This window comes from Lepidochelys kempii, chromosome 16 (genome assembly GCF_965140265.1).
Source record: "Lepidochelys kempii isolate rLepKem1 chromosome 16, rLepKem1.hap2, whole genome shotgun sequence".
In the NCBI taxonomy this organism is placed as follows: Eukaryota; Metazoa; Chordata; order Testudines; family Cheloniidae; genus Lepidochelys; species Lepidochelys kempii.
In genome coordinates, this window is record NC_133271.1 from 18,863,549 (window position 1) to 18,891,514 (window position 27,966).

Here is a 27,966-nt window from a genome sequence, read left to right on the forward strand (position 1 = left end):
CAAATACTTACCAGTAAGAAGCCTTTATATCAGAGCTGCACAGTCAGTTATGCTATACACCTTTGTTTTTGTTCGTTCCTAGGTCCCCTTGCTAGCTAATTCTTTGTTTCTCTATGTCAAAAGGCAAAGCAGCGAGTGGATGAAAATAAAACCAACCTGGGAGCTGTGAAATTGCAAGAACCATCCTCTGCAAACCAGATGAAGCCGGTGCGCACGGGAGCGATCAAACCTCAAGCAGTAAAAGTGGAGGAAAGCAAGGCCTAGGAGAGCCCGTGATCACCTGCTGTCTCTACTGGCTGAAAGAGGCATTGCAGTTCAGCCTGTACCCCACTGGAAGTTCTGAAAATCTGGCCAGATCCACCACCAAACCAACACTGACTAAAGCGACATAATCCGAGCCCCTCTCCCAACAAAGCAGTTTGAAACAGTGGATATGACATTGACCTGCTTGCTCAAAAAACAAACCAACCGCCTGCCCCCACGTGACTGTTGAGTGGCTCAAGCCATTTTTATTTTCATACCCCACCCACAGGGAGCCAGGATAGCTCATTTGGCAAAGCCCATCCTTCTCCTTCCCTACTTCTGTGTCAGCAGAATGGCAACAGGGGGAGAGTGTTAGTTGGAGGTTTTTCATTTTAAAGGCAGCTGAGGTTTTTACAAAAAAAAAAAAAAAAAAAAAAAGCTATATCTTTGTTTTTTGCAAAACTTTTATATGTTCTCTCATTTCCCCCTTCTCTCTGCCCCCTCATTCCTCCCAGAAAATAACTCCTCAAACAATATCATGTTCTGAGACAGAACTGCTTAATTTTATATACAGTTCTGTGCTACATTGACAGTTGTGACTCTCTTAAATTGAATTGCTTGGGTGCTCTCCCCACAGGAGGTTTAGCCATCCAGATTATTTGATTAAGAGAAATACAGGACAGTTAAGGCATTCAGTAATTTTTCAGTATTTTGGTTTTAAGCTAGAAGCAGTGCTTGCTTTAGAAGTAAATGTGTAACACAGGTATATAGTAGATCAATGCATTAATCTTGAAACTTGCACCACTTAACTGTAGCTTTGGGGTGCCCTGTGCACAACAAAATGTGGCATTTTTGTTTTAAGGAAAGGCACTGAATTTCTGTTGCAAGCTCATTTGGATCTAGTTGTTTTTGTGGGTTGGGTTTTGTTTTGGAGACTGCCAAATGTACAGCAAAAGGTAAATCATGGATTTACAAAACGTAAAATCTGTTTATGAATCTCCACACCTTGCATGGGTCAGAAGAGTTGGTTAGAGCCAACAGGTCCATTTGGACTACTTTTTGTAGTTGTGATGCTCTCTCTTTGCTCCATCCTTGGCCGCTCTAATTCTTGCCTCCTTGCCTCATGGGGCTGCTCTGTTTCCCCAAGGGCTGGTCTCTGAGCTTCTCTCCCCCTACTTCTCCAGGTCTTGCTCTCTGCTTCTTTCTCATCTTCACAGCTTTTTGCACAACTCCCATGGACACAAACCAGTGGGAACCCCAGTCATTGTACAAAAATTCAGTTCTTTTTTTTGCATCAGAAGCATATGGTTACATAGAGGCAGTTTTGATTCATCCCTGTGTTTTCTCCTTCCCCAGACTAACAAGAAGTGGTTCTCTCCTTTTGGTGCAGTTGTATCCACTGGGTATGCACTTCCTCAAAAGAATTTGGGGGCATGTCAAAAAAAGGTCCCAACGGGAAGAGTTTTGGAGGTTGTGTTTTGGTTTTTTTTTTGTTTTGATTGGGTGTTGTGTATCTATCTATCTATCTTACAGGACTGACTTGCCAGTTCCTGAAGGTGCTTGGGTTAAAGCTGATATTGGTCTTAAGTAAACTGAACCACCTCCAGCTAACTTGTTTGTACTATTTAGCTTTTAAAAAACAAAGAATGGACTCTGTTACTCTGAAATTAGGGAAGGAGAATGTCACTTCTCTGGTAGATGATAGCTTACTGACTGTACCATCTACCTATGCTAGATGGCAGCAGGTAAATTGCTGGTGGTTCCAAAGAAGACATTTTGAACAAAGAATGTAATTGGGAAGTCGTCTGAAAGTGTTTTTTCAGAAGAGAAGGTTCTCCAGGATTTTCTAGAGATGCATTTGAAGTTTTAAGCTAGGTATAAATCAGGTTTTACAATAACATTAGAAAGAGTTTAGACACCTGAACTAACTTAGACTTAGTGATGTCCCCTCAGAGCATGGTAAAGAACCCTGAAGGGATTGGGACAGGTTGGTACTTTAAAAAAAAACAAAAACAAAAAAAAACAGAACTTTCTTTTTAATTTTGTGGATTTTTAACATTACAGCAGTGTGTCACCATATCTCTAGCACTCTACAAAGTACAGACGTTGAGAATTAATGACACACAGAGCCTTCAGAAATCTCCTAAACTTGTTTTCTCATCTGCTAGTCTTTATTCCTGCTCCCGACATTTTCCAAAGGCTCCTCCACCAGTGAGTCATCCAGCCCCCTTCTATCCCTGTCTCCCTCCCCACCTTCACCTTGAAATATTGTGAGCAACTGAATTGGCTAAAATGTCTTTATTACATTGTGGGGCCCTCCTGTCCTCCCTGCCCCCCACATTCTTTGCCCAGCTGGCCCAAGGTAATATCAGACTGGAGTCTAATGGCTAAAGACTTATCCAAACCTCTCTTCTCTTTCCTTCCACCCCTAGACACACTATTTAGTCTTTTCAAAGACTCAGACCTTTTTCCTTCATCCTATAAGACCTCTTGAATGGTCCTATGTGTTGGAGAAATCAGGTTATTGCTAGATATGAGATGTTTCAGTCCCTCTGGTGTAAATGCCATCAGAACTATAGTACTTCCTGTTGAAAAAGGTCGTCCCTCTTTCTCCTTTACCCCCTTCATCCCCAAACAGAATAAAACACTAAAATTTATTTATATGTATTTGATGTTGTAGGTCTAGGTGAAAAAGTAAATGTTTCACTGCTCTATTTATATATTATGTCTGAATTATTCTGTGCAGGAAAGGCCAAGAAATGCATGAGAGCTTCATTCCATTCATCATCTTTGCGTAACTGTCAGCTGCGGTTTACAAGACTCTTTCACTTTATGGATTTTTGTCTGATGGAAAGCAGTTTTAGAGCCCGAAGTTTTAACTTCTCTGCTATGTTGTTTGTTAGAGCTAGTACAGGGTTAGTGCAGTCTGTGATGCTCTTGGAGTCAAATAAATGGAACTGTCTCCAGTCCTCAAGGTACAGAAATGTAAAGGTCTCTGGGCCCTATGCCAATTCATCTTTGGGAGGGAGAGGTTGGAGATGCATGGAATGTTGATGGATTTATAGGTCGTTACTTCTACTTGCCATCTCCACTGCTGAAATGTGGGGCCCCATAATGACTTCTTTGCTGCTGAAATTTGCTTTATCTGCAGACTGGCTGCCAAACAGATACAGTATGCAGTGGGAGGGAGAGGTGGAATCCATACTCTCACAACAGTGGGTTAAGCAGAAGTATTCAGAGGCTGACTGTGTTCTGCAGTTTAACCAGACTGTTTAGCGGAAAGCCTGAAGCATGTATTTGGGTAAATATTATCCTATTGTGCACAGTGAGTACTGGCCTGTCAGCTGCATTCAGTGCTACCCGCTTTCCTCTGTGTTCAGTCTGCTTTTAGCTCTCAATTACAAAAATTAACGTGAGTTTTGAAAAAGATGCCCTGTACATTTTAAATGAAAAGTTAAATCAGCACAGTCACCAGTGAAGCAGGTGGTGGTGTTGATCTTTCATAATTCACTGTTGGCTTTTCCATTTGACAACTGTACAGCATTCAGTAACTGAATGTGTTCTCAGCCCATTGAATCTCATATGTGTTTGTGTACATGCAGAGAGGCACACCATTTAACAGATTTCCATGCGAGAATGCTGCAAAGCTACAAGCTGCCCTGTGGTTCATGTATATTTATATAGATATATAAAAACAGAGCTTAGCATTTCTGCTATGTCTCACTTTTTGGCAGGCTACTATATTCACTTTTAAACGAGCACCACTCCATGCTAAGAACTGTTCTGTTGCATTGTTATCCTTCTTCTGTTTTGCTCCTGACTGGTTAAGCACAGATTAATTTTTTGGAATGTCAGCTATTTTTGGCAGACCGCCCCCAGTTTCCTTGTATGAAAGATTTCTCTTATGAGTAAGAATTATATTTACAATAACAAGCAGAATCCTTGTAATGTAGTTGTGGCCCAAAACTAAGAGATGAACAGTTACTAAAGCAATGGAACTACTGGCTGTGTGAAGAGGCAGAGCCAGTCCAACTATGTATTTTTGGATTTTTTTTTTTTTTTAAATCCAAAGGCCACCAAGACATCCCAAGTGACATAGAGAATCTCTTGGATTTAACGATTTGTCCCTAGCACCTGAAGATGTCTGCAGGCAATAGCTAACCGGTAGTTCTGGGAATCACAGCAGCAGCTGTGGAGGCACTCATTCTTTAGCATGTCAAGGCATTGTCCTTATTTGGAATCCTTTCTCTGATTCTGTATCAATTGCATTCATTGTTTCTAAAGGGGATATTGTACTCCTTAAAGCTTATAACCTCATGACCTGTGCAGTAAAATTTTTTTGGCCTTTCCTCTTTGTCTTTTCATGTAGACCAGATATTTGAAAGGGCAGACGATGGATAAATGTGTAATGTGCAACCTGTTTATATTTTTTGGAAACTTTAACTTGGACCAGAACTCAAATCACGAAATCACCAGGCCAGTGGTGGCACACTCTTTATTGCCCTTTTTCCTTCTTTTCCGTACCTTTTGTTTCTCCTTTCAAATATGTGATTGTATTTAGCTCTTTCCATATGAAAGAATTCTCCTTATTTAAATAAAAAAGTTAAAAAAAAAATAAATAAAGCAGATTATGCTTTTCTCAAATTCCCTGTGTGATTTTGTTTGGTTTCTATTTTTAGGAAGAGATTTATTAGCTAGGTTTTTATAGTGTGCCCATTACCATGCTCTCTGAACACTTAATGCTACACTTTGCATTCTCTACCCTAACTAAACAGATGTTTTTGCCTTTCAATACACACAATTCCTATGGTTTCTAATAGCTTATTTCTGTCGTTGTGATACCTAGAGCCCCCTTGGGCTAGGTATTGTACAGGCTAAGGACTACAGTCCTTCACGTATAGACTAACCGGAAGATTGTAAGCCCCTGTTGCAGAACTACTTCGGCCTGTGCTGTTTTTCTGCAGAGTACGGCTCCATCCGTGGAAGCTGTAATGTAAACACCACGGGGGCCTACAGCTGCCTGCCTCCCTCCAGCAGTAAGAGCCATGACCGCGTAGGGAAATGCTGATAAAATTTCCTACCACGAACTAGCCATCTGACGCCCGGAAGCAGCTTCGCCTCTGTGCCTCCGTTTCTCCCCTTGTGAAACCGAATCCACTCCTCCTGCCCCCGGTGCGGCTTTACTACGTGGACGATGGAGCCACCCGGCCGGGGCTTAGCCGCTGAAATTTGCATTTGCGACTCCTGCCCTCCCACGCCGCCAGGTTGCTGCTATGGCAACTGGGCATTTCCGCTGTGCCTCTGATGTTACGCCGGGAGATTACGCACGGCAGCTTCCGGATCCCGTGACCACTGACGGTGGCCCCGCCCTCTCCCTTGGCCGCAGCTGCGCACTGGGGCGGGGAGGCTGCGCCTGCTTTTCGGGGAGCCGGGGGCTGTGATTGGTCTGCCGTCGGGGGGCGGACCCGAGCCCCGGGGGTGGGGCGCGGCGCGGCGGCGGGTGACGCGGGCGCGCGCTCCTGCCCGAGCCGAGGGCTTAGCGGGCTGGGGCTCTCCTCAGCGCGGCGCGCGCGGCCGAAGGGGGGGGAGCGGTGAGGGGGTGGCGGGCGCGCGCGGCCGAAGGGGGGGGAGCGGTGAGGGGGTGGCGGCCCCGCCACCCAGATTCCCGCTTGTGGGGTGTCCCCGCCAGCCTCGGAGCGACCCGGGGCCGGCCCGCCAGGCGTGAGCATGGGCCTCGGCTCTGCCGGACGCAGGCTGGGGAAATACCGGCCTGGCGGCGCGGCCTGTGGGGCTGGCGGTTGTTTCGGGCCTAGTCTCTCGCCCCAGGCGGAAGGGACGCACACGGATCTCTCAGTGTATTGAGGTGAGCACCAACCCCGCCCTGGTCTCGCTCTCTCCGGGCACTGCCCCCAGCCCTTCCCCGGGCCTCCAGGGCTGTTGCCTCGTCTCATGGGTGTTCTGCACAAGCACTCGGTTTGTTTCCTCTCGGGACTGCAATAAAGTCCCCTCATCAACGTGTCTGATTGACTCTCCACAAATGGCACCACACGGTTCATGTTTGTTGTGCCTCTGTGTCCGGAGCAAATTTCCTCCGTCTGCAAGCGTCCACACTAAGTGCCCGGACGGTCGACTCCGCCCCAGGTCGGAGAGGCTGGATCACGCTTAATCAGCAATAAAGCGTCTGAGTATGAAATTTACTTTTACAGTCATGCTGCTGGTGATGCATGAAACAGGGTAAGTATCCAGAAGTCTCTCCTTGAGCTGAGTTGTGTTGGCTCTGCAGGGCTAATGAGTTAGAAATAGGGAAAATATATGAAACTAGTAAGGACAGGTAATAATGACTGTATGCGTGGAAGCAGACTGAAACGGTATCTGCCATTTTTAGGTAGACACTTATTAGAGTAGAGCAGCATTTTAGGATTATTGTTGCACAGGTTGCATATAGAAAATACTTCACTTGCAGATTGAAAAAGAGAATACTGGAGATGCTGCTGTCCTAAACTGCTGGCAGTGCCTTAGATAAGTGACTCATTTCTGATCTGAATGGTAACTGCAGCTGTTTTCTTCTCCCACTTTGCTTTCAGAGGCTTGAACAAACCATTCTGCAGGATGTTGGAATTCCTGAAGCAGCCTGTTGTGGTCACTGCAGAGATCAATGTGAATCTGGTGGCTCTGACTGTGATGGGATTAGTAAACCGGCTCTGGGCGCTCTCCTACCCACGGGCTGTGGTGTAAGCACAGTGCTTCACTTCCTACTTAAAATACCTGTGATTTTTTTTTTATTTTTTTTTTTAAAGTTTGCAAGTATGTAATGGTGATGATAGGTTCTGGGTTGCTGACTCAGGATACTTGCATCCCTGGTATGGATTCAGCACATGCAATGGCAATGCAAGCATCCTCACCAGCATGCCTCAACCCTGACCTAGAGGACTGAAAGGGATGCTAAATCTCTATGCTCCATTCAGTCCTCCTGCTGAGATTGCTAAAGGAGGAGTCAGTTAATGTCCCCATCACTAAGGTATGGGGGGGTGCGTTGTGAGATGTTTCCAGTTAGACTTGACACATTTCTTTCTCTGTGGTGTTTCAGTTTTGATGAAGTTTACTATGGCCAGTTTGTGTCTCTGTACATGAAGCGGATCTTTTTTGTGGATGATAGTGGCCCGCCATTTGGCCACATGCTGCTAGCTTTTGGAGGTAGGGACTCCATTGAACTTTAATTTAGGAAGCATTTATTGCTCGTTGCTTTAGGGAAAGAGGAACAGGTTGCAGATATAGTTTCAGTTCTCAAATTCTATCCTTGTGGAGAAGGGATAGGGCAGAATTTCTTCCACAGAGACCTTGCTGATTTCATTTGCTTTAGAATGACCACATGGATTTTGGGCTAGTGGCTTGAGGTGCAGGAGGGGGGAAAGTGGTGTAACTCTGCATGTGTACCATTTGCCATGACCCCTACCCATTTCCCTATTATGATGGACGTTTCACCCACACTTTTATCTTACTCCCAGACAAACAGGAGGATCGAACCAAACTGTACAATGACCTGGAGAGCTTAGAGCACTGGGAATAGTAGGCAACAAGAGAAGATTCAGGCCCCAAAAGTGTGAAGTCCAGGGAGAGGAAAGGGACAATATAAAATGGGGGGGGATTAACTAAGCAGTTGCCCCTTTCATGTCAGTGTGTGGTTTATTTTCATATTGTCTCCTGCATGCTATCCTAAGGTAACTTTTTCATGTAATAAAACACTACTGCAAGGGAGATGTGTGTCTGGGAGAGAGAGTCCATAAGACACTGTCTTCAGAAAGTGGTCCGAGTATAAAAATACTGAGGAGGCACTCGTGGGGATGCAGTGGGAGGCTAACTCTGATTACTCTCCATAGAGATTTGGTTTTCAATTAACCTTCAACATTTTATCACCCATTTCCATGTGCCACTCACTCCAGCCATATCTGCTGCTGTTCTTTTTCAGGTTACTTAGGAGGCTTTGATGGAAACTTCTTGTGGAACAGAATTGGGGCTGGTAAGAGCTGTTTTTCAGAGCTTATCGATGATGTTTTAGTCACTAATAGAAGCAGAGGGTTTTTGTTTTTGTTTAGTTTGTTTACTTGATCTTGGTGATGTTTCTTCAGAAGAGATGTTACATCAAAGTCTTCTGTATGACTGCAGTGAATGTTTCAGAAGATGCTAAAGATCCCATAGCACAGAGGAGAGTAGGGAGTAATTATAGAAGGCAGCATAGTCCAGAGGATAGGCTAATGGGACTGGGAATCAAGTCACCTCCCAGCTCTCAGATTGACTTGCTGTGACACCTTGTGCAAGTCCCATTTGCCTGGTTTTCAGAGGTGCTGAGTATCCACAGCTCCCAGTGATTTCTTTTCGAGTTGTGGAGACTCATTTTTTCTGAACGTCATGCTTCACTTTACCTGTCTTTAAAAAGGGGAACAATGATACTTGCCCAATTTCTGAAGCCCTTTGAAGTCTACAGATGAAAGCACTGTATAAATGTGAAGGCTTATTATTATTAGCCTACGTTACTTCAGATAATTAGGTTCTAATGTTCCCTAACTGAGAGTAAAAGAAATTGCAGGATGGAGCTACAGTCTTAGCTGTAATATCTTTGCTCTGTTTCAAGACAACATGGGGAGATACCTTGAGTCTGAGAAGAGCTGTATGAAACCAAATTCTATTCTCCCTGCAAACACCGATACAATAAGCAAAGGCTTCTAATGCTCTTGTCCTCACACTGTTTTCTGTTCTAGAGTACAGTATGAACGTGCCAGTGTGGTCCTTGCGATTGCTGCCAGCGCTAACTGGTGCCCTGTGTGTGCCTTTAGCGTACCAGATTTTGGTAGAGCTGCACTTCTCCCATTGTGCCGCGTTTGTAGCTGCCCTCCTGATCCTCTTTGGTAAGGACTGTGCCTTCAGCCTTACTCTCCATCCAGAGGGGGAATGATCTGCTTTCCCCTAAAAATTCTTCTACGGTGACTTTTTAGTGGCAGTTAGTAAAGCAGTGCTGAGAGTTAGGGAAGTGGGTGCTGCAGTAGCTTCTCCCACACAGCTCTGACAATGCATCAATCCTGATCAGCATATCCTACTATTCAATCCTGAGCCCCACTCACAGCTCTTCCCATGCACTTCAATCCTGACCTGCAGCACAGCCTGCGGTTCCAGCCCTGCTTCTAAATGGACACTACTAGGTCTCTCTATTATTGAAGAAAGAGGAAGGTTCGACACAGGGAACCTCACAGCCATGCAGGCAGCTTTATTTCTTTGCCTTTGAGGAGCCTCTGCAAGCTCTTCCTCAGATTTCTGTAATATACTGGGAATGAGTGTGCAGGACAGAAGGGCCATACCTCAGCTTTAGATTTCAGCAAATCTTTTCTTCTTCCCCTCACCCATCTGCCATTTCCCATGCTTGAAAGGTTTCTCAAACACAGAGTATGGCTCTGTTTCTCATCTCAGGCTTATAATACTGTGAAAAGACCTTTGTTTTGCTTTCTTTGGAAATGTTTCTTTGGTTCTCAGTTGATCATGTCTTTAGAAGTCCTTATTGTTGATGGTATTATTGCTGCCACGAGTATTGCTTGACAGTTTTCCTACCAATAATTTATGCCTAATTTGGTGTGTATATATCTTCTCCTTCTGTTTCTAACAGAGAACTCGCTGATCACTCAATCCAGGCTGATGCTCTTGGAATCAGTACTAATCTTTTTTATCCTGCTTGCAATTTTGTCCTACCTGAAGTTCTACAATTTACAGAAGTGCAGGTACAGCTGGTTTTCATTCCTGGGCCCTCGCTAACCTTCCAGTTAGTTGTAATAAGCCATTCATCATTTAAGTATAAAACATTTGTGCCTCTTGGGGTTTTTTTAATTGCCATATAGATAAATACATTAAAGGCTATCTGGCACCAATTATAATAATCTTGTGTGTGGTGTACTGCAAGCCTTATTTGCGTTGTGAGCTAGTGGTCCAAATTCAGGCTGGGGAGGCAAGAATCCTTAACTAATCGTAGCTGTGCCTTGGGCAAGTCACTTCATTTCTCTGCACCTCAGTAAAATGGGGATAATGATACTTGACCACTCATAGTGATGTTGGAAGGATTTTATCTTCCAAGCAATTTTAAGGTTTAAATCTATATTGGCAGTGGAAAAGGTTCAGAAAAGGGCAACAAATTATTAGGGGTATGGAACGGCTTCTGTATGAGGAGAGATTAATAAGACTGGGACTTTTCAGCTTGGAAAAGAGACGACTAAAGGGGCGATATGATTGAGGTCTATAAAATCATGACTGGTGTAGAGAAAGTACATAAGGAAGTGTTATTTATTCCTCATAACACAAGAGCTAGGGGTCACCAAACGAAATTAAGAGGCGGCAAGTTTAAAACAAACAAAATGAAATATTTCTTCACGCAGTGCACAGTCAACCTGTGGAACTGCTTGCCAGATGATGTTGTGAAGGCCAAGACCATAACAGGGTTCAGAAAAGAACTAGATAAATTCATGGAGGATAGGTCCATCAATGGCTATTAGGCAGGATGGGCAGGGATGGTGTCCCTAGCCTTTGTTTGCCAGAAGCTGGGAATGAACGACAGGGATAAGGATCACTTGATGATTACCTGTTCTGTTCATTCCCTCTGGAGCACCTGGCATTGGCCACTGTCGGAAGACAGGATACTGGACTAGATGGACCTTTAGTCTGATCCAGTAGGGCTGTTCTTATGTTCTAAAGTGTTGTTTAAATGATAGTGGGGTTGTCTTGGCTTCCTTGTAATTTAAAAAAATCCCTTGGCTGTTTCTCCCTCATTGCCAATTCCTGGTCTGGAAAATTTCCCTGTGCATAGAAATAAAGAGGGTGACAAATATCCCTATTAGTCATTTGTTATTGCTCATGGGCGCAGAGTCAATTTAGAAATCTTTGTCTCTTCTCGTGCGGCTTTGTGTGTTCTCTGATTCTTGCAGAGCCCCATTTAAAATAATAACCTTTAAACTTACCCCAGCCTGTGGCCTAGCCCATTGCTTTTTTGTGGTATTGGAAGCTTTGCAGACTCTAGCTGCTCAGAATGACTTTTCAGGATCAGGAGAAGTGTTTAACATCCACACCTAGACCAAGGATAACAATCGCTGTCCTGGGAGGCCTAATATAAACTACTATTAGCATAACAGAATTCTAGTTGGGTGCCTGTATCTTACTGTGTTTTCTCTCCTTTTGTCCTTTTATCTAAGCCCCTTCACTGCAGGCTGGTGGTTTTGGCTTTTGCTGACTGGAGTTGCTTGTTCCTGTGCAGTTGGGTAAGAACTGACTTCTCCTATCACGTTGTTTTACTAAACTCCCAGGTTGCTTTAGTGTTCACCATCTCAGCCTTTGCTTTGCTGTGTTCTCAAGAGCTCAGCTTTTCAAGACTCTCTCTTGATGCTGCAGCCAGTTGTGGCACTTCTGTCTGTAGCAAGCTTCTCCAGGTTTTATTCTTCTTTGAATACCCCTGAAATAATCAATGAGCCAATGACATCAATCCACATAAAGCAATGACAGACAAACTGATGGTGGTTGTACTGGAAAGAATGAAATACATACATTGGTACAAGCGTCCATCAGAGAAGGGCCTTCTAAAAAATGAGACCTGGATTTCAACTCCTGCTCCCAACTTTGTGTTTGTCTGAGTTCAGGGACCCTCCATATTCCACCTTGTGATATGCTGCCTTGTTATCAACAGCCTTTCCGCCTTCGTCATTAGCAAGTAGCCACTTCAGAGACCAAGTCACAAAGCATCTGATTCAGCCAGCGTACAGAACTGGAGCACCAGTGTCCCTGGGCTTGGGAACTCCTTGCTCAAGAGAGAATTTGAATACTTACACCTTGCATTAAATCCTGTCTATAGTCTGGGTATGTTTAACCCAGTTTGATCTTTGTGTGCTGTCTTCTCAGGGTAAAATACATGGGGCTTTTCACCTACATGCTGCTCTTGGCCATCGCTGGAGTCCACTCCTGGCACTTGATAGGAGACCAGACCTTGTCAAATGTAGGTAGCCTAATGTACTCGATAAGTAACATGTAATTACATTCACAGCATGCATCCAGAGAAGGAGGTGAAAGATAAAAGCCTTCTAAACCATCAGCTAATAATTCAACACTTGAAGAAATCCTAGGTGTGTGTTACAATTAAGCCTGCTGTTATGGTCTGGAAGCCCTCTGCTTGCAGAGCCATGGCCCAGCTATGTTATAGGAAAAAAGCAGGGTCAAATTTGAGATAAAGTGTACGTGTGTAGCTTTTCTGGTGCTGAACTGTATTTCTGAACGGGAAGTGGCTTGCCCTCCTGCGCCTGCTGCTACCCATCTTTAATATGGTTTGACAGGGTCTGCAGGTCAAAACGTATCCAATTTCAGTGTATCCTGTGCACCCCAATCTGACCTTGCAGGAGAAGTGATTAAAGTGTCTGCAGTGGTAAGTCCACAGGGAAGTTGAGGAATTTTTTCTTCCTTTTCTTTTTCAAAAATAACCAAGTACCTGGTTATCCTCAATAGCTGGGACAGGGGTGAGGGAGCAGGGGAATAAGCAGAACTGCTTACTTTTTTCCAGCTCTGCTGCATGACTGTGGGCAAGTCGCTTCATCTGTGCCTCAGTTTCCCCATCTGTAAAATATGAACAGCCCTTCCATATTTCAAATAAATGTTGTGAAGCTTGATTAAATAACACTTGTAAAGTGCTTTGAGATCCTGAGCTGTATTAACCTTATTACCTATCAGTGGGGGAGAGCTACACAAAGCTGGGACTTACCTGAAAGGATGTAATAGTGAGTTCTTTGTATTCTGCCAGGTTTCTGTGTTGTGCCATTTGCTAGCGAGGGGACTAGCTCTAGTAGTCATCCCAGTAGCAATGTACCTGTCTTTCTTCTACGTTCACTTGACTTTGCTATACCGCTCAGGACCTCATGACCAGATTATGACCAGTGCTTTCCAGGCCAGTTTGGAGGTAAGGAAAGTGGGAGTGATGGAAATGAGATGTTGGAAATGGGTCGTGCAAATACCCTCTGTTGTGGAAATGGACTAAATTAGCAGCATGAAATACTTGCTCCTTTGTCCTCATCTTGCTGCTATTGTGCTATAAAATGGCTTTAAGATGAAATAGTGAGGAAGTGCTGAGTCCTAATAGTAAGTGAAAGCTCTGTCCCCATCTCTATCCTGGGACTTTCCTTTGTACCAAGAGCAATTTTTGCTGTCCCACACAAAATATGCCCATTCTTTTACATAAGAGCAACGCTACTGAAGTCAATGGAATTAGTCTCACAAATAAATGATATAATGAAATCACAAGGGGGTTTTAAAAATACCCAAACTCAGAATTGGAGGGAAACCATCTAGTCAGGCCTAGATCAGTAACATGCCCCTAACACAGTGGGTCACCTATAGATAGAACCCTGTTTTATTTGCAAATGCAAACCAACATGAAATAAAAATGAAAAATTCACCCTCTAGTGGCAGCTCCTGTCCCGCCACTTACTCAGATTTGGCCCCTATCATCATGATGGCAGGGTGGATGGGTCAAACATGAGTGGTACTGCGAGCCCATGTGTCAGTTTGCAGTGCCCAGAGCGGGGAGCCAGGGCCACCTCCAAGGGACAGGAGCTGCTGCGTGAGTGTGGGGCAGGCTTGCTCTGTAACACCTGTCTCCCTCAGGCCTCCCTATCTCCTCAGGCAGGGCCCAACCCTCCCCCTGTGCCTCCCACTCCCCTGGGGGCATGACTCAACCCTCTTCCAATACCTCTGGGGGGCAGGACCAGCCCAACTGTGGATGGGGGAATTGATAAAATGAAATAAATTCCATCCCAAACCCCCCAAAATTATAAAAATTTATTTTACGGGGCTCTATCTACAGGTTCAGTAGAGGCAGATGTTAGTCACATTGCTTAATCCTCAGACTGCGGTGCTGAGCGCAGTGTAAGGACCTACATAGAATAGAACAGAGCCCATATAGAATAGTTCCTTAGATTATTGTTGGTGCAGGATTGCTTTGGGGATGTTCCCTGGGACCCTGAAATCCTGCAGGCTTCATTCTGTAACCAGATTACCTTTGAGCATAGTGTTGCAGGATCTGAATTTTATAGCTGTAATGAGGACAGCAAGCCTTATACTAACATGTTATATTACACATTAAAGCTGTGAGTGACGCTCTTCAGAGTTAAACAGCTTCTGAGTTTTTTTCCTCTGGTTTATTATCTTCTTACGCTTTTAGGGCGGGCTAGCTCGGATCACACAAGGCCAGCCCCTTGAGGTGGCCTATGGCTCCCAGATTACCCTGCGGAATGTTTTAGGCAAACCCATGCCATGCTGGCTCCATTCTCACAAGAACACTTATCCCATCAGGTGAGGAATCTGTTTTGTTCTGTAACACTAGAGTGTAAGGGTGGGGGTCTAACTGTGCTCCTGTTCTTGAGCTGTCAATTCAGATCTCACAGTCTGTGTCTATGCAGCATCATAGTCTCTCTTTACATCAAGCTTTCAGGGTATGTTATCTACTGCATGTCATACAAAACCTTGTTATTACTCCACAAAGCCCATTAATATTCCTGTTAAAGCATCGGGGGGGTGTGTGTGTGTGTGTGTGTGTGTGTAAACTTCCATTGAGCAGTTCGTAGTTATAATACTGACGTTGTTCAAGTCTGGTGTGCTCCATTTCTAAACCTCAGCAAGCAGACTTGGTTTATAAAAGTGTTGATAGAATCCAAGGTAAAGAAATGCTTGAAAAACATAAATATAGACTAGGCACAATAGGATAATGTGTGATTCATCCTTAAAAGAATTTTGTAATCAACTTACTAAACCATTGGCAATTAATTTCAACCTCATTGAGAAGAGGGAAGGTACCACAGACTTTCAGGGGAAATAAAATGTAGGGGGAGAAGGGAAAATCCTCGTAATTACTTTAGATTCAGTCTCACTTCAGTCCCTAGTACAATAATAGACCAGATTATGAAAGAGAGAATTTGTAAGTACCTACAGGGTAACAGAACACCAAACAGCATGGGCTTAAAAAGAACAGATCAGACCAAGAAAAGGGCTTGCTTTTCACAATCTAATTCCAAAAGGAGTGGATGAAGGGAATGTGGTAGTGATGTGAGGGCTCTAGATTTCAGTAGTGTATTCAGTGTTATCTGATGTGATTAAATTAAGTTTTAGATTAAATCTCAGAAAAAAATTCCTTCCTGTAAGAACAGTAGGACAATGGAACAGACTGCCTAGGGAGGTTGGGGAAGCTCCTTCACTGGTTTCAGAGGAACAGCCGTGTTAGTCTGTATTCGCAAAAAGAAAAGGAGTACTTGTGGCACCTTAGAGACTAACCAATTTATTTGAGCATGAGCTTTCGTGAGCTACAGCTCACTTCATCAGATGTTTACCGTGGAAACTGCAGCAGACTTTATATACACACAGAAATCATGAAACAATACCTCCTCCCACCCCACTGTCCTGCTGGTAATAGCTTATCTAAAGTGATCAACAGGTGGGCCATTTCCAGCACAAATCCAGGTTTTCTCACCCTCCACCCCCCCACACAAATTCACTCTCCTGCTGGTGCTAGCCCATCCAAAGTGACAACTCTTTACATAATCAAGTCGGGCTATTTCCTGCATAGATCAAGGTTTTCTCACATCCCCCCCACCCCCATACACACACAAACTCACTCTCCTGCTGGTAATAGCTCATCTAAACTGACCATTCTCCAGGTTTAAATCCAAGTTAAACCAGAACATCTGGGGGGGGGGGGGGGTAGGAAAAAACAAGAGGAAACAGGCTACCTTGCATAATGACTTAGCCACTCCAAGTCTCTATTTAAGCCTAAATTAATAGTATCCAATTTGCAAATGAATTCCAATTCAGCAGTTTCTCGCTGGAGTCTGGATTTGAAGTTTTTTTGTTTTAAGATAGCGACCTTCATGTCTGTGATTGCGTGACCAGAGAGATTGAAGTGTTCTCCGACTGGTTTATGAATGTTATAATTCTTGACATCTGATTTGTGTCCATTTATTCTTTTACGTAGAGACTGTCCAGTTTGACCAATGTACATGGCAGAGGGGCATTGCTGGCACATGATGGCATAGATCACATTGGTGGATGTGCAGGTGAACGAGCCTCTGATAGTGTGGCTGATGTTATTAGGCCCTGTGATTTCCATCCCACCACCAACCTCAGCCTGGTCCAGTCCACACAAGAGATCCACTTCCTGGACACTACAGTGCTAATAAACAATGGCCACATAAACACCACCCTATACCGTAAACCTACTGACCGCTATTCCTACCTGCATGCCTCCAGCTTTCACCCTGACCACACCACACGATCCATCGTCTACAGCCAAGCTCTGCGATACAACCGCATTTGCTCCAACCCCTCAGACAGAGACAAACACCTACAAGATCTCTGTCAAGCTTTCTTACAACTACAATACCCACCTGCAGAAGTAAAGAAACAGATTGATAGAGCCAGAAGAGTTCCCAGAAGTTACCTACTACAGGACAGGCCTAACAAAGAAAATAACAGAACGCCACTAGCCGTCACCTTCAGCCCCCAACTAAAACCCCTCCAACGCATTATTAAGGATCTACAACCTATCCTAAAGGATGACCCAACACTCTCACAAGTCTTGGGAGACAGGCCAGTCCTTGCCTACAGACAGCCCCGCAACCTGAAGCAAATACTCACCAACAACCACATACCACACAACAGAACCACTAACCCAGGAACTTATCCTTGCAACAAAGCCCGTTGCCAACTGTGCCCACATATCTATTCAGGGGACACCATCACAGGGCCTAATAACATCAGCCACACTATCAGAGGCTCGTTCACCTGCACATCCACCAATGTGATCTATGCCATCATGTGCCAGCAATGCCCCTCTGCCATGTACATTGGTCAAACTGGACAGTCTCTACGTAAAAGAATAAATGGACACAAATCAGATGTCAAGAATTATAACATTCATAAACCAGTCGGAGAACACTTCAATCTCTCTGGTCACGCAATCACAGACATGAAGGTCGCTATCTTAAAACAAAAAAACTTCAAATCCAGACTCCAGCGAGAAACTGCTGAATTGGAATTCATTTGCAAATTGGATACTATTAATTTAGGCTTAAATAGAGACTTGGAGTGGCTAAGTCATTATGCAAGGTAGCCTGTTTCCTCTTGTTTTTTCCTACCCCCCCCCCCCCCCCAGATGTTCTGGTTTAACTTGGATTTAAACCTGGAGAATGGTCAGTTTAGATGAGCTATTACCAGCAGGAGAGTGAGTTTGTGTGTGTATGGGGGTGGGGGGGATGTGAGAAAACCTTGATCTATGCAGGAAATAGCCCGACTTGATTATGTAAAGAGTTGTCACTTTGGATGGGCTAGCACCAGCAGGAGAGTGAATTTGTGTGGGGGGGTGGAGGGTGAGAAAACCTGGATTTGTGCTGGAAATGGCCCACCTGTTGATCACTTTAGATAAGCTATTACCAGCAGGACAGTGGGGTGGGAGGAGGTATTGTTTCATGATTTCTGTGTGTATATAAAGTCTGCTGCAGTTTCCACGGTAAACATCTGATGAAGTGAGCTGTAGCTCACGAAAGCTCATGCTCAAATAAATTGGTTAGTCTCTAAGGTGCCACAAGTACTCCTTTTCTTTTTCCTTCACTGGAGGTTTTCAAAAGGAGGCTGGAGCCATCTGTCATGGATGGTTTAGACACCACAAGTCCTGCATCTTGGCAGTAGGTTTGATTAGATCAGCGGCTCTCAACCTTTCCAGACTACTGTACCCCTTTCAGGAGTCTGATTTGTCTTGCGTACCCACAAGTTTCACCTCACTTAAAAACTACTTGCTTTCAAAATCAGACGTAAAAATTAAAAAGTCACAGCACACTATTACTGAAAAATTGCTGACTTTCTCATTTTTACCATATAATTATAAAATAAATCAATTGGATTTAAATATTGTACTTACATGTCAGTGTATAGTATACAGAGCAGTATAAACAAGTGATTGTCCGTATGACATTTTAGTTTGTACTGGCGTCACTAGTGTTTTTACAACTAGTGTAGCCTGTTGTAAAACTAGGCAAATATCTAGATGAGCTGATGTACCTCTGGAAGACCTCTACATAACCCCTGGTTGAGAACCACTCGACTAGATGACCCTTGTGGTCCCTTCTAACCTTATGAATCTATGATTCTAATCGTCCTTGGAAATGTTAATTGGTTGGGATGTGAGCACTGTTACATGGCCTGGAAATTGGTTAAAGAATCAAGAAAACCAGCACTGTATTGAGATGCGAAAGGCATCCAGTGGGATGCAACTGAGATCACTGTTACTACCATATTCCTTGGCAATTGAGAAGAAGAGTACTTTTCTGGGTATCAATTGGGACGTTGCAAATGCCGAATGAGTAGAGAGAAAAGAAACAGAGAGAGTTTAAAAGCTGGATGGGGAGACAAAATCACGTTGATTTGGCCATATGGAAGCTAATATATATGGTAGGGAAATAATCTGAAATGCAGATATTCAGCTCATTGAGAGGGGAAAGTGGTATCTGGAAAGCTGTAATTTACAAAAGAAATCTTGGTAGTGGAGAGAAAACTGAATGAACAGACCATATATGGTATATTTAGAAGTGTCAGAGACCTCCTGGGTCCCAGCTAGTCCAATATACATTGTGACAACTCATTGTGAATCGGATGCTGCAGCCAATAGACCAGTGCGATGTTTTGGCTACCTATATAGAAAACATTAATTTTTCCCAGAGTAAGGAGATGACAGTCCTTTTCAGACAGCTCCTTGGCATGGTAGCTAGAATACTACATATGATACTGGGCATCACAATACCAAATTGATGCTGACAAACTTGAGAGGATTCTAAGATCAGAGCAAAATGAGTCTAGCTTGACTAAGGCCAGGTCTACACTGCACACTTAGTCACTCAGGGGTGTGAGAAATGCACACCCTTGAGTGATGTAGTTACCGACCTAACATCCAGGGCAGACAGTGTTATGTCTTCCATTGACCTAGCTACTGCCCCTCACGGAGCTGAAGTTACTAAGCCAACAGGAGAGCTCTCCAGTTGGCTTAGAGTGTCTTCATCACAAGTGAGGCAACTGTGCCAATGCAAGTTTGTAGTGTAGAATTGCCCTAAACAGTGACTGTGGGGATGAGAGAATTATCTACAAGAATTAGAAGGACGGAAACACCAAGGAGGGAGAGGAATGGTTTAAGGTGCATTATGGGGTATATGTAAAGAAAATGAAGAAAAATTACCTCCATTGATTTCCTGTATTGTTGGATAGTGGTCCCAAGGGAAACAGTGGAAGCGCCGTTGTTTTTGGCGTTTCAGACTACATAGGGTAAACCACTGGGGAATATACAGCAGTGATGCATCCTCCATTAGCCTGGAGGGCTGGAAAAGAGAAGCTACTAGGTCTTTTCCCTATTCAAGTCCCATGCTTTAATCTTTTCACCTAATTCATTTACCGAAGCACTGGCCAAAGCCATTGATAGCCCAACCCACTCCATCCCTTCATGGAAATGACAGCACAGTTCACTGCATGGAAGAGAGGGTCCAAGCATTGGCTTGTCAGGCACCCCTTGGAATGGAAAACAAGAAAACACGGTGAGTGCTGGGTGCACTCTGCTCCTCGGAAGCCTTGGCCTCAGCATATGTATTACATTACATCTGATGTGCTGGGACTCCTGTGCTTTGCTCTCTATATTGTCTCTTCAGCTGCCTTTGAAAGAATAGAGCCAGTGGTGTAGTGCCGATCCAGGTCACTGAGTGAAACTTGCTAGTTTAATCTGAGGCCCCTCTGTGTTCCCTGTGACTGTGTGAACAGAGATGTACCATTCCCTCAGAGTTCTGTCCTGTTACCTACCCATATAGGTACGAGAATGGCCGAGGCAGCTCCCACCAGCAGCAGGTGACTTGTTACCCCTTCAAGGATGTCAATAACTGGTGGATTGTTAAGGATCCTGGGATGTGAGTATACAAGAAACATGCTTAAATACCATAACGTGAGCTCCGTGATGAAAATTGATCCCAAAAGCTAAGCAGGACTAAGCTTGATTAGTACAGGGACTGGACACCAGCTAGGAGTACTGGGTTCCACAGGCTGAGAGAGGTAACTGTGGTCTAGTTGGATTGAGCACGGGTCTGGGAGTCAGGACTCACAATCTCAAGTTGTGTTCCCCACACTGCCACTGACTCACTGCATGTCCTGGGGCAAGTCCCTTCACTACTCCATCTCCGTTCCCCATCTGTCGAATGGGGATGATAGTGCTATTGGATCTCGTGGGTGCTGGAAGGATTTAATGAATATTTGCAAATGCTTTGAGATTCTGGGATGGAAAGTATTATACAAAGGCTGGATTCAGACCAGCCACCAAGAGGCTAAAAGCTGTTTCCCATTACTGATTCCCTGAGTCAGCCTGTTCCTCCCTCTGCTTAATGTCCAGTAACTTTCTCTGCATCCAGCTGTAACCCAAAAGAAGCTCAGATTTCTCATCTGACTGTCCAAATGTTTCTCCCCCTTCCTTCTGTCCTGGTCTCTGGACTTTCAAGCTAATGGTCACAAGTTGGCACTAGCTGTGATGGGGAATTGAAACATTTCTTTTGGTTTGTCACTCTGGCAGGCAGCAGCTGGTGGTGAGTAACCCACCACGTCCCGTCCGACATGGGCATATTGTGCAACTGGTCCACGGCATCACAACTCGTTACCTCAACACGTATGTGCTTCTCCCAGCCTGTTGGCTCATTCTGCTTTGTTGCTTCTCTAAATGTCTGTGTAGGGATGGAGGGACACTAGGGAGTGCTGGTGTTTTCCCTAAGACACTCTTAAGCTCTTGCAGTATACTCAGCCATAGGCCTGGATACAACTGGTCCGTCACTGAATGAATGGTTTTTGGTTAGGATCACAAATTGTTCTTCTACTGCCAGACCAACTGCAAAAGGCAAATGACAGACCATATATGGTATATTCAGAAGTGTCAGAGACCTCCTGGGTCCCAGCTAGTCCAATATACATTGTGACAATGTTGCACATTTCTACATGCTCACTTGTCTGGGTAATTCGCCCCCCCCAACAGGCAGGTCTTTTTAAATTTTGCATCAGCACCACCCACACCATTATGGTAAGGGTGGGTGAGTAGACTTTCGGTGGGATTTCCAGAAGCGCCTAATTGACTTTGCAGCAAGTCCCATTGAATTTCATGGCATGTGTCTTTCATTTGACTTGGTGCTCCCAAGTCATGTAGGCACTTGAAAATTTCACCCTGTGTACCTGGCTGTTTTGTACGGCTGCACTATTATAAAAATTGTCTCTTAAGTAGTAGGCAAGAGTCCACATGGACTTCAGTCAGAGCATCTGAACCCTTAGTGTTGGTTCTCTCTGTGCTCATTCCAGGCCCAAGGGGGTCATAGGAATGCCAGTTGGTTCGTTCTTAGAAACCCCACTGAAGACCGTTACTATGCCAGCCACGCTTCTGTTTGCCCCAGTTGAGATGCCTGTGCTTTGCCAAGGATGGTAGCTGGCAAAATCAGCTTCCTCCAATGCTATTTTATGGCCCTTTATAACAAGGAGCCCTCTCCCTTTCTTTGACTCCCCAAATGTGCTGCTTGATTTGTGGCAGTAGGTTGTTTGGCTTGTTGCTTGCTGAATTTCTCCACTTCCCTGAGGAGCTATTAAATAACCCTATGAAATGAACAGAGAATTTAGCCCAGGGCACTTATTTTATGGATCTTGCAGACATGATGTTGCTGCACCTCTGAGCCCACACTCCCAGGAAATCTCCTGTTACGTTGATTACAACATCTCCATGCCAGCACAGAGCCTCTGGAGAGTGGTGAGTGGAAACTGGGGTGAGGGGCAGGGAGGTTTTTCTCCTATTGGGAAGACAAAGTAAAGATCAAAAGACATCCCTCCCTTGCAGGAAATTGTAAATCGGGAATCGGACACAGATGTGTGGAAGACCATTTTATCTGAAGTAAGGTTTGTCCATGTGAATACCTCAGCAGTGCTGAAGGTAAGTGGGTTTATGTACATCAGTCTTCTCTTCCCTTGTAATCATCCCGAGGGTCCATGCAATCTCTGTATCCAAAACTAATCCTCCGTAAAGTGAAAAAGCCCTGTATTTTTATCAGCTTGGCCTGACATCAGTCTGGTGAAAGAACTGTGTTTCTGATGGCAATGAAGCGCTGTAATGGCTTGATCTGTAACAGACTGAGCACTGCATAATTCCATTGGATGTTGCAAGTGCTTAGCTCATTTGAGGATCAGCCTGTGGGTCAGAAGTGGAGGCTGCATCATTAACGGCTGGTGGTGGACAGGCATACTTAAGAATCCCTCTTCACAGGTAACATTTAAGACAGGTGTCTGAGACAGTATCCACTGAGCTCTTTTACCACATTCATCACTGTCACTTCTGAGCACTCGCTCCACTGGCATCCTATTAAGGTGGGGTCTGTTTAGCTCTCGCAATAGGTCTGAAATTCAGGAACAACCTGGCAGGATTGTGCCTTTTTTTAAGCCTTCGTTTTTATTTTTCAGCTCAGTGGTGCATCTCTACCTGAGTGGGGCTACCGGCAGCTGGAGATCATTGGGGAGAAGTTGTCCAAAGGGTATCACCAGAGCATGCTGTGGAATGTGGAGGAGCACAGATATGGGAAAAGTAAGACTCAGTAGAGTTCTATAGATTATAATGTGGGCTTCCCCTTCAGGGGAAAGGGGCTATATATAGTACAGAAAGGCATTTATAGGTGGTGCGAGGGCCACAGAACCTACCCCAGCCTGTGGGTTGGAGTAATAGCTATAGGACAGCTCTCCCATCACTCCCGCAGCCTGGATGGTTGAGTTACTTGGGCTGGACATGGAGATGACGGATTTGTCCCTAAGTGACTGGGAGTGTTCCTCTGAACACTAGGAGCACATACCCTTTGAGCAGACTGTGTCCCTCCTTCCTTGCACATTGGAATCACACCAGTTTCGTTGCAGAAGGGCCCCTCTGAGCAAAGGAGAGGGCAGGGTTATGGAATGTTGGATGTTTCTGAGCCATGTGATGCATTTCCAGGCCAAGAGCAGAAGGAGAGGGAAGTGGAGCTGCACTCACCCACGCAGGCTGACATCAGCAAAAACCTCAGTTTCATGGCCAGATTCACAGAACTGCAGGTGACTGGGCCAAGGGAACAGGGGATGGGATGTGATGTGATTCTTCCCTCAAAGTTCTCCCCTAACTGCATGCTAGGCAGTGGATTCTAGGCACCATTTCTGTGAAGGGTGCCTCAGACTGATAACAGCCATTGCTTAGTCATCTAAGGGGAGAGTTGTTGTCTCACCTTCCCCATGAAAAAAGACGCATGTGAACAAAACTACCTATTGAAACAGATGTAGGGACCACTGCAGTGTTTTTTATGGGCTGTTTCTGGAGGTAGGACATGTTGCCGTGAAAGATAGGAAGAGATTTTAGGGTCAGTAGCTGACCAGACCGATTGTGAAGTTCTGAAAACATATGTTGCAAAGTGTTCTTTTTAGTTTATCCAGCATGCTGATCTATGGCTTGTGCTTAAAGTACCTCCAGCTGTGTAACTCAACTGTTCGTAATAATTAATGTAAGTAAAGGTAATTGGGCACTCCAAGGCTCAGCCTTAACATGGGTGTTTGCATTATGCTTGATGTCCCTTACTAACCTTCAAAAATTCAGTAAGGAACTAGTATTCATTTAAAATTATAATCAAATACAGTAATGAGAACTGCCTCTGGCTATTGTAGGTATGGGACTGCTTATCCATGCCAGGTGTCTTCATTGTAGTTCCAAAGTCCTCTGACTGCTTTGTTCTAGTGGAAGATACTAACATTGAAAAATGAAGACACAGAACATAAGTATAGCTCCTCCCCCCTAGACTGGATCACTATGGATACAAACATCGCTTACTGGTTCCACCCTATCTCCGGTGTAAGTATGTGTGTCATGTATTAAGTCTGGTTTGCTTATTTGGATTATGTGAAGTCTGAAGATATGAAAGGGGTGAGAATGTTTGAAAGAGATCAGGCTCTATTCTCCTGGTGTCTCCTCAAGGATGTCTCTTATGGGTAGTGGTGGGTAGGAACCTGTTGTGAGTTTCAAATCAAATAATTTTCTTCTCTAGTAAAACAAACACTTCACTTTAATAGAAGCTTTCCTTTCCCCCTCCCACAATGTTCCTTACAATGCCAGATAGGACAGTTGGTATAACCTGCTGCTCAACAGTAGAAAAGTAAACTGGAGAGTTCTTTAGGCACTTGATACAGTTTTTGACAGCTCTAAGTAAATAACTCTCTTCTGCTAACCCTTTAAAGGAAAATTGCAATTTAATATTCACTTGATCCAGTGTAGAGTATCAGTCCATCACAGACAGCTTCTTTCAAATGCCATATATAAAAATGAATTATGAAATAATACAGCAGCCCCAGTCACTAGCCAGATGGACAGGGGATTGCCACAGCTCTCGTCAGGTAAATTCTGAGTTTTTGGATTCGGGTGTATACAGCTATGTAATAATTAATTTGTGGCTTCTCTCTGTAGTAAAAAATCACTGCAGTTTTCCACCTCTTATCTACAGGCTCAGATCCACCTCATTGGGAATGTTCTCACCTGGGCTTCAGCTAATGTTGCAACTCTTGTATACATGTGTCTGTTCCTGTGGTATTTGCTTCGACGACGGAGGAAGATTTGTGACATCCCTGAAGGTCTGATCCCTTAACCACAGAAGTATCCCTGTACAGAGTAGTTTGACACCTTGCTGCATAGCCACTGTGAGAATTCTAGTTGGGGTTCAGATACTCTTGATGGGACAGACTGTCTATGGACAAAGAACTAGAGACTTCCCCTGGTTAGCTCGATGAGCTGTGCGCTCTCCTGATAGAAATTTTTATTGCAGGGCACCATAGTGTCTTTGGGAGATTACCCTGCATTTCCTGGATGCTTTAATGCTCAAAGGATCAGATTTGGAATCCCATCAGACCTCACCTGCCATGGGTATTTTAGAGGTGCCCTTATACAGACAGGTCCTGTCTGCTCTGCATGACCACTACACATCCTATGGACAGTTTTACACAGCGTAACCTTTGGCCAGAGTGGCTAGGGAAATGTTATTTAGCCATATCCCCCCCCCCCCCCCGCCGTCCTTGCAATGGCTAGTTTCCAGGGTGTTTGGTAGGAGTCCTGATTAGTGTTACCCTTTCTGTCTTGTAGATGCATGGAGGCTCTGGGTATCAGCTGGAGGACTCTGCGTGGGAGGCTGGGCTGTGAATTACCTTCCCTTTTTCGTGATGGAGAAGACTCTTTTCTTGTACCACTACCTGCCTGCTCTCACTTTCCAAATTCTCCTGATTCCTGTTGTACTGCAGCATCTGACTGATCATCTCTGCAGGTACCCAGGACACCCTTAGGGTGACCTGCAGCTCTAATTATTGGGGGGGAAGGTAGTGAAATGATGGGGTTCTTAGTCCCAGCTCCAGCACTGACTTTGGGCACGTTGCATTATGTCCAATCTGTAATAATGCTGCCCTGCCTCCCAGAGGGGCATGGGGAGAATTACTCAGTTAATGCTTGTACAGAGCCAGGCAAGCTACATGTTAAATTGGAGCCCTGTTTCCTGGGGTCTCCATTTCTCACAGGTAACAGAGTGCAAAGTTCCAAATTGCTACACTAGTCTCTTGCTATTAGAATATGTGGGTAGCTTTGCTTTAACTTCATTTCCTTCTCTCTCAGATCCCAACTCCCTAAGAACGCGTTCAGTGCCTTGATGGTAGCCTGGTTCTCTTCCGTTTACCTGGTCTATCGCACATTCAGCCCACTGACCTATGGGGAGCCTACCCTCTCAGCAGCTGAGCTGAGGGCTTTGCGCTGGAAGGAAAGCTGGGACATCTTGATCCGCACACACTAGTGGAACCAGTCAAGATAGAACTGATCATGCTTACAAGTAACTCTGCTCTCATTTCTTGATAGGGGTTTAAGGTAAAAAGCCTTGTAATTTATGTCGGCAAGAATTCAATCCCCATTAGGCAGCTGATGTAATGGTAAGACTCAGTTTTTGTTCTCCTCTATAGCATGAATTAGTCTCATTGCAAATCTACAGTATTATAGATTAGCTGCATTGTGTAGAACAGGTGCCTAGACTGATCTTTTTACTATAGCACTTCCTCATGTTCTAACTACCAGCCTGCTGCTCAAGGCTGCCACCTTTGGAGGAAAGAGACTCATACCTGACACGATGCATTCAGGGGAGACCCTAGTGACACTTCACTGAAGCTTTAACTAACAACCTCCACACAGAGCTCACAGCTATATGGCTGAGAGGAGATTACACAGGGATTTGTTTGCTCATTCCTGCTCCCTGTGCTGTTTAGACACCCCTAGTGAGTATGTCTGGGCTGGGGGGGAGAAGGGGTGTATGAAAATACTTAATATAAAATGGTTACATTCATGTGGCTGTTGTTTCTTCATTGGTTTATTAATTAGAGCAGCACAACCACTCGAGTCAGGCTTTGCTTTTATAAGAGATGAAAAAAGTTCATCTTCAATAATAACCAATTCTTCCTGCTAATCTTAAGCCTGCATTTACAGAGTATACATGACAGATAGTAGGTACCAATTGGTGTTTGATGTTAGGATGCCACGCTAAGCTTTGCTGGAACTACTCATGGGCTGAATGCCTGAGCTTTAACACTGCTTTGGGGAAGGAATGAGAACTACAAACCATGTCTGCACCCAGTCAGTACTGAAGTGTCCTCCAAGGTCAGCCTATGCTACATAGAGTGTAGCTTGGCTAGTAACAAAACACCTCAACTAGATGATGGAGCCCCACTGCTGCTTTGTAAGTTGCCCAAGAGAAGCCTAATTTTCCTCAGCCCTGAGTAAAATAGACTTCTTGGCAGTTGTGCCAATGCGAGGTCAGTTTCTTCTCCACAGGTCTGGCATTGCCATGGACAGAAGGGAAAGCTGGGAATCTGACCTGCTTGTTTAAAAACAAGGCTCTTTGCTCCAAGGAAAAAGCACCATGAGCAGAGATAAAGTATCCTATACCCCACTGGGTTTACAGCACACAATGCCATCTAACACCAGGGGCAGGGTCAATAGTCCAGCTCCTTCCTCTCCTCTGTGAGAAGACACATACCTACCTCTTGAATCTGCCCCTAAGCTGCTACGGGCATGTCACAAACCAGTTTGTTAAAAAGATTGGTCTGGAACAGAGGTGGCAATTTCAGACCCCAACCTGGTTAGTGGGGACGGCTGCTGGACTCCAGATGAGATCGTTTGCTAGCTATCAGCATGGTGCTGCCCTCTGCTTGCTCAGGGAACGATCGCTTGTATGTCCGACCATGCCCATTCATCGCCCCTCGCTGCCACTTGCAGATGTCTCCATTCAAAATGTCCTGGATGTGCTGCACAATGAGGTTTATAGCAACTGCAAAAAGAACAGACACCTGCTAAAAAAAAATCGTGGAACAAACAGCCCGGTCTGATTCAGTGTGTGAACCAGCTACTCGTCATTGCAATGCTGCCGCTTGCATTTGGAGCCACTGTAGTACGGTCAAATCCTAACAACATAATGCCAGTCTCTAAAACCTATAGTGCTGGTTCAGAAAAAGTCAGGGATAATCCATATCAGAGTCTATCTACACTTTACAACAGTGTGCAGTAGGAGAATTTGGGGAATCTGACTTCATGTGCAG

The 27,966-nt window shown here is 44.6% G+C and overlaps 3 protein-coding genes across 19 annotated transcripts in view; 2 read left to right on the forward strand and 1 right to left on the reverse strand.

The window, feature by feature from the left end:
• Positions 1-4,887, forward strand: part of PRRC2B (proline rich coiled-coil 2B) — a 69,811-nt gene extending 64,924 nt beyond the window's left edge. For 5 of the 6 annotated variants that reach the window (XM_073314717.1, XM_073314718.1, XM_073314721.1 and 2 more), the window contains one exon: positions 124-4,887. In XM_073314717.1, the coding sequence (XP_073170818.1) occupies positions 124-264 (141 nt within the window). In that variant the 3' untranslated portion in view covers positions 265-4,887. The remainder of the gene's footprint in view (positions 1-123) is intronic. The other variant, XM_073314719.1, reaches the window with a different exon arrangement.
• UCK1 (uridine-cytidine kinase 1) overlaps positions 660-27,966 on the reverse strand; it is a 34,695-nt gene continuing 7,388 nt past the window's right edge. For 2 of the 7 annotated variants that reach the window (XM_073314733.1, XM_073314739.1), the window contains one exon: positions 24,399-27,698. In XM_073314733.1, the coding sequence (XP_073170834.1) occupies positions 27,511-27,698 (188 nt within the window). In that variant the 3' untranslated portion in view covers positions 24,399-27,510. Of the gene's footprint in view, positions 6,529-10,545; positions 11,723-11,814; positions 12,871-17,912; positions 24,088-24,398; positions 27,699-27,966 lie in introns of those variants that run through there. The other 5 variants (XM_073314736.1, XR_012155294.1, XM_073314737.1 and 2 more) reach the window with 5 other exon arrangements.
• On the forward strand, positions 5,829-26,717 carry POMT1 (protein O-mannosyltransferase 1). Of its 6 annotated transcripts, none has more exons than XM_073314726.1 (20): positions 5,829-6,477; positions 6,828-6,974; positions 7,331-7,437; positions 8,210-8,260; positions 9,000-9,146; positions 9,896-10,007; positions 11,466-11,531; positions 12,166-12,259; positions 13,055-13,210; positions 14,471-14,601; positions 20,142-20,237; positions 20,891-20,983; positions 22,003-22,099; positions 22,187-22,279; positions 22,804-22,924; positions 23,324-23,421; positions 24,092-24,205; positions 24,852-24,978; positions 25,484-25,661; positions 26,003-26,717. In XM_073314726.1, exons 1-20 carry the CDS (start codon positions 6,431-6,433, stop codon positions 26,175-26,177), a joined length of 2,250 nt encoding a protein of 749 aa, XP_073170827.1. In that variant the 5' UTR covers positions 5,829-6,430; the 3' UTR covers positions 26,178-26,717. The 6 variants fall into 6 exon arrangements, with proteins under 6 accessions (XP_073170827.1, XP_073170828.1, XP_073170829.1 ...); XM_073314727.1 differs by having other exon boundaries at positions 5,829-6,106; XM_073314728.1 differs by lacking the exon at positions 9,000-9,146.